This window comes from Onychostoma macrolepis, chromosome 04, assembly GCF_012432095.1.
Source record: "Onychostoma macrolepis isolate SWU-2019 chromosome 04, ASM1243209v1, whole genome shotgun sequence".
In the NCBI taxonomy this organism is placed as follows: Eukaryota; Metazoa; Chordata; class Actinopteri; order Cypriniformes; family Cyprinidae; genus Onychostoma; species Onychostoma macrolepis.
In genome coordinates, this window is record NC_081158.1 from 10,286,689 (window position 1) to 10,293,405 (window position 6,717).

The following is a 6,717-nucleotide window of genomic DNA, read 5'->3' on the forward strand; positions in this document are numbered from 1 at the left end:
TAAAATATATATTTTTAGAAAATATACTAGATTACAATTATTTTAAAGTATGTTACAAGTTTTATTGTGAAAATAGGCAAAAGCATGATGCTAATATACAGTACTTTTTATATATTTAAAGATAGTACATTTTCTGTTAGTATATTTGCAATGTACTATTAAAACAGGGAATATACTACAAATACAATAAAGCATACTTTTTTTCATTAGCGCGGACAGCCAAAAAAAAAAAAAACAGATGTAGGCAACAAATCAGAAACATTTCATTTACATTGCTGCATTTGTCTAAGAAAGACAGAAGTCACAAAAGTTTAATTAAGCTTTTTTGTATATTAGCTTTTTCAGGGTTTGAAAATGTAAAAATCTGCAAAGTTTAAAAGATTAATTTTGTAGTCACAAAGGTGTCTTGGGAAAAAAAAGAGTTTGAGAACAACTGAATTATAGCAAAGCAGATGGTCTTGTGCAATCACAGAAGTTCTTATGTACAAGACAAAAAATAAAAAGCCAAAAAAAGTCAAAATTATAAAGAGGCAAAGAATGCAGATTATGAAGGTGGACAATCAGATTTGGGCCACATTCAGCTTTAGTGTGAACGTAACTTTAATTTCACAGATTTCGCTGACTGAACATGTTGAATCACTGTTTGTCTGAGAAGGGACGTACTGTACTCTGTTGGCTGTCGACATTGGTCTGCATCTGTCGGTGCGGTGTGGATTGGCTTTAAGTGTGACGGCAAAAGAAATTAAACAATTAAATTGCCTTCCTCCCGAGTGAATGCATGGGCTACTTTTTAAATGACTCCTATTTTTAATCCTCTTTCCACTCTCTGAGTACTGCAGTTTCTTTCCAGAATGTGTTCACAAAAATGATGTTGAAACTCTGTCCACGTTGATGGCAGGTGAAGTAGCCTAACTGTTGGATTTGGTCTTCTTTGTATCACCGGTATGGATTTTTCTGCAGCCATGAAATTTTCTCTTTTATTTCTTGATTTTCTTTGAAAAAAAGTGAAAAAAGACAAATACAAGTTAAAAGCAATTTAATAGCTCAAACCAACAGACATCAAAACCAAGATATAAGGGTCAATGACGTGACGCTACTTTTCTTGTGTCCATATAGTTTAATTAAATTTAAAAGGGTTAAAATTTCAAAATAAATTAAACTACTTGCCTACATTCTCTTTTTTGAGGAGTAAGTCTAAAATTTCTAGTTTAAATACACTTTGAGAGAATATTTGGGGGATTTTTGCAAAAATGTCAATGTGGTGTAACCGTAAAAACCTTGTACCAAATAATTGATCTTGTTTAAAAAAGGTGAAATTCTCAATAAAACACCATATCAGCTTACATAAGACCTATTTAATAGTAAATAAAGTTAAATGGAACACCATTGTTCTGAATATTATAATTAATTTTGGGAATCATGTGACTTAAGTCAAATTCCTGAAGCATCAAGCTGGTGTAACCACCATTCAAGGAGCCATTTTGTTAATATTGTGCAGAAGACCATGTGACAGGAAATTGAATCACAGAAGGACCCCGATGAGACTAACTGCTGCATGCAAAGGTTAGTAACTCTCTTTAAAATGTGAGATAATTTGACATTTTTAGGGTATGGTCAGGTATTCTTAGGTATACATGTCAAATGGTAAGACCCCAGGAATACATTGATAATTATTATAAAAATGAGTATTAACTTAAATTACATTTGAAATATTCCCACCAAGGCCATGTGCTTACATAGGTGTCCATGACCATGCCTGTCAAAATTGATTTTAAATTGAAATGGTGTAACTGACTCCTGTTACAAGACTTTCTGTTAGGGGCCAATTTAGTCAAATATCACTAGTTAATGATGCTGATTAAAGATTTTTTTGAGAAAGTGGTGCTTTATCCACAACTTTATTATTAAAACTCTGTAAGCCTAGGACAAAATAATTATGCTACACAACATGAGTGTTTTTGAAATGTTTAGCTTTAATGCATATTTCTATTCCATTCACTTATAATATAATGTAATATGATAATATAATGTACATACATTATTTAATAATGTAGCAGAATGAAGTTGGTGTCTACATTTGAACATAAATTCAGCGATAAAAGAAATGTTAACCAAAGATTACAATTTACATCTGAAAATACAATTAATAAAATTTCTGATATTTTATAATTAATATGATATAACAGAGCCCCTTTTCCCCCCCAACAGATGCCACTTTCATGCAAGGAAAAAGTGGCTCCTCATAGAGCACAAGTGAATGCTGATCCTGTTGCAAGGGCCAATTACCTTGCCAAAAGACGTGAAAGGTAGTTTACACACACACACACACACACACACACACACACACAGAGAGACACCCTGTGACAGACTAAGAATGTCAGGTTAAAGTCAAAGAGTGATGCAGGTGTTCTGAAAGGTTACCCAGTGGAAATCACAGGGTGAGGTGGTAATAAGGATATAATTGTTTTTAGAAGCTCTGTAGGCTAATTGTATTTGTAGTTATCAAAAGAGAAAAAGAGAGGGAAAGACAAAGCATATTCCTGTAGCCAAGCTTTCCAAGACAAAGCAGGAGAAGATGAGGGAAAAGAGAGAGTACCATAGAAACTACAGAAAAAACAAAAGGGTGCTTGATGTTCTCAACATAACTCCACCATCTATAAACACATCAGCAAATGAGCAAATTCAGCATCTTGACAATCCTGAGCCCATGCATAATCACCTTGATGATCATGACTAAGAGCAGCCAAATTTAGAGAGGCCCCTACAAGGAAAGAAAAAGGAGAGAAAGAATAAATCCTATAGCTCACTGTTCAAAGAGAGGGAAAGGCTGAGGTCTGAACTTCGCAAAGTTAAAAAGGATCTCCAAATAGCAAAACAAAAGACAAAAGATACAGAGAGGCAAAAGAAAAAACAGAAAACTGTTAGGGGAAAGAAACTGAGACAAAATGAAAACCACAAGAGTGAGAAGAGAAGAAGTGGTCAGCTTTCTTTGTAGGGATGAAAACAGTCGCATATTATCAGACAAAAATTACACGGTGATGAAAAATAAAATCAAGAAGCACTGCTTCATTTCTCTGAAAGAGCTTCATGCACAGTACAATGCAACAGTCAAGAGACACCTGAAATTGTCATTTAGACAATTCGTGAGATACTGCCCTTTATGAAACACCAGCAAAAGACACTGACAGAAATACGTGCTTTAATAGACCATGAAAATGTCAAGCTGCTTAAATTGCAACTGAAAGGCATTCTTCTAGAGTTGCTAGCAGTTATTGCATGCAATACTAGCAGCAAGCAATGCATGGATCGCACCTGTGCGAAGTGCTGCTACAACGAGATCGAGTTTGAAGGACCTCTGGTGTAAACTGAAACAACATGGCAGCAGTGGTCCAGAGTAGTCACATCTGAAAAAGAAAAAAAACGTCGCTAACTTTGCAAAAGTCACACAAAGCGGAAATTGTGAAGATCTGATGGCTTTGCTTAACAAGAAGCTGGACTCTAGCTAAGCACCATTTCAACTGGCTACACCAAGCCAAAACACTCAGAGCTGAAAGAAACACTACGTGAGGATGAAGTCTGCGTTCATGAGGACTTCGCTGAGAACTATGGCTGTAAGCTCAGCAGTGAAATTCAGGCTTTCCACTTCGGTGGCAGCCGCAAGCAGGTTACAGTCCACACCTGTGTGGTGTATATGGCCACATCATCCTTCTCCTATGCCACTATCTCTGCCTCAGATATTTTTTTAACTGTAATTGAAACAAGACAGGAGTTCAAAGTTCATCACTCTGTTGATTTGTTGTTATCAGATATTGTTCCTTTACTGTACTTACGAGACACTGTTCATCACTATGATGTTTTCTTGCTGCTAGATGTTTTTTTTCAGTGTTGAAAACGAAATAAAACCACTTCAGCTGAACTGGTTGACTGTCATGCTTAATTTTCAGTGGCAATTTCTTCAACAAACAGTGGCCTTTGGCTGTAGAAGCAACATGGTCAGGTGTTGTAACTGGTTTGCGTCAATTGGTGTAACCAGTATTTTTCATTAAAAATAATTATATACTTGGAAATTAATGTGAAATTAATTTAATAATAATTTAATCTATTTTAGTGTAAACAGTTTTAAAAACATTTTTGCATAATTTGTCAAAGATTATTTAGAAAGCAGATGTGTTTTCAGCATGTGCCTAGCCAAATATTGCAAAAAGGCATTAAAATGTACATTTAGAGATAACTAATAAAATCAACTTTTGTGTGATTTTAAAATTAAGTATTTATTTCTGTGAGTACACTTACATGCCATCTAGGTGGATAAAATATTTAATATTTCACATTCTTTGGTGGTTATACCATTTGACATTTTCAGGTACACGCAGTCTTAATGTTTTTATTTTAATTTTTAATTACATAAAAATCAACATAAATACACAATGTACATTTTAAATTACCTGATGCATGCTTTTAAAACAAGTTTTTAAAAATATTTTTGAATTTCTCATCTTGCCAACCTTTTATTGTCACTGACCCATAAACACCAAAACCAACATCATGCAACAAAACTGTTTTTATAGACCAGTCCAGAATCTTCCACTCATGTCTAAAATATTAGTATTTTTTTATTAAGCAATGGTACTTGTGAACAGTTTCAGTTTGCATTTAAGCAAATCATTTATTCAAGTGATGCATGACCTTTTGGCATCCAATCATGAGTAGGCTACATCTTTCTTCTAACACTAATATCGCTTTTGACAACAGGGCTGGGCGGTATATCGAGTTTGTACGATATATCGATATATTCTTTATAAGAGATATGATATGAGGCAATACCGTTTATATACAGTAGCCTGAAATGAGCGCATCAGAAAATATAGCAGAGGACATAGACTGAGCTACTGCAGAGAAAGTGCATAATACAATTTGTTCTAAACATGTGACAAACTTTATATGAACGGCTTTAAAAAACTCGTAAGATATAGAAGCCTATAGTTTAGTTTCAGTTAAAAACGGCTCTGACAGAAAGGCTGCGTGTGCTGCTGACAGACTCGGGCTGTTTAATGTGTCTGAGATGTGCTGTTTTACTAAATGCATAACTTACATTTCACAGGTATGTTCTCCATCTGTAAATGTTAGAAAGCCATGGAAATATTTCCATTTTGCTGTGAGAAGTGCATGAGCCTTCTGCTTTGAGATTCTCCGCTAAACTTCACAGACTTCATTGAACGAGTGCCGCCACGTGCATGCGTGCCAAACATGCACATTATACATTTTGCTGAAATATTTGTAGTTAATAAACAATGCACGTGATATGTAGAATTTTAAACCTACAAGTGAGTGTATTTGTATGATAGCACCAACTGTAAAGTGACTGTAATGGGGTAATCAAAACAGCCTTTTTACTCAATTAGTCTGTGCTTTTTTATTATTTTCATTTTTAGTTTAGTTAAATTTAACTTCTGCTTTAAGAGCATTATTTTAGATTGCAATGTCACAATGTTGGAATGTAATGTGATTTTATCCCTTTTTTAACATAATATACGCCTATGGTTACATTCACTTTATTTGTTTAATCCAAATACAAAAGTACAGAGAAATATACCGTATACCGCAAATCAGCCAAAAAATACAGAGATATGAATTTGACAACATAGATTTTACAACATAGAAATTATGACAAAGACAGCTCAACTGTCCAAGTTAGTACAGAGTATTACTGATGTTGCGGCTGTATCAACCAACTGTTAATATCAACGAAAAAATAAGTTGTTAATGAAAATAAGCATCAATGAATTTCACTGTTTACTAATCATGTCTGCGGCAATGTATGAAGAAAAAGAAATCATCCCCAGTCATGTCACTTTATAGTAATGAATAACATTTCTGTGGATCCCTCACAGTTTGGAGGTGTAAGGACTCTCACCTGTGTGACTTTTCATGTGTTTTATGACTGAAACTCTCGTTTGAAGAGCTTCTCTCCAGTGTGAATTCTCAAGTGTATCGTAAGATGTCCTGCTCGTAAGAAACTATCTCCACACAGTTTGCAGATGAAAGACTTCTCTCCAGTGTGAACATGCATGTGTTCATCAAGGTTTCCTTTTTTAACAAAGCTTTTTCCACACTGTTGACATGTGAAAGGCCTCTCTCCAGTGTGAATTCTCATGTGTAAATTAAGGTTTCCTTTTAGTGTGAAAATCCTTCCACATTGATGGCAAGGGAAGTTTCTTATAGATTTAGTCTTCCGAACCGAATTTGTTTCAGTGTGTATGAAATCACGTCTCTCATTGTGATTTTTCTCTTCTATTTCTTTCAGTTCTTCTTTTTCCTCTTTCAGTGTTATCAGTTCTAAAGTGGAAAAGACAAATACATGTTAATGGCAGTTTAATGGCTCAAAACAGCAGACATCAAAACCAAGACAAGTATCAAAACTAGCGTTATGCAACAAAACTGGGTAATTATAGACCTGTCCTCTTCACTACACTATGGAACTTGTGAACAATTTCTGTCAGGATTTAAGCATCATCTTAAGAAGTTTGTTTAAAATCACTGATTTATTCAGTAATGAAACGATTAAAGTCTTTGAGTGAGTCACTGAATCATTCATTCAAGAGATTCATTCAAAATGACTTATTTATTCAGTAATTAATCAATTGACATCTTTATGAGCGAGTCATTGAATCATTTAGTCAAACCAGAACCATTTTAATGAAACATTTTAAAATAGAC

General features: G+C 34.4%; 1 protein-coding gene across 3 annotated transcripts in view; it reads right to left on the reverse strand.

The window, feature by feature from the left end:
- Positions 1–263: 263 nt before the first annotated feature.
- The window catches only part of LOC131538835 (zinc finger protein 32-like), a 9,016-nt gene continuing 2,562 nt past the window's right edge, over positions 264–6,717 (reverse strand). Inside the window, exons 3-5 of one of the 3 annotated variants that reach the window (XR_009270688.1) lie at positions 5,915–6,336; positions 3,313–3,404; positions 264–992 (exon numbers count right to left, since the gene is read on the reverse strand). Coding sequence is in view for 1 of the 3 variants with exons in the window: in XM_058772985.1 (XP_058628968.1) it covers positions 5,936–6,336 (401 nt within the window). In the remaining 2 variants the exon portion in view is untranslated. Of the gene's footprint in view, positions 993–3,312; positions 3,405–5,914; positions 6,337–6,717 lie in introns of those variants that run through there. The other 2 variants (XR_009270687.1, XM_058772985.1) reach the window with 2 other exon arrangements.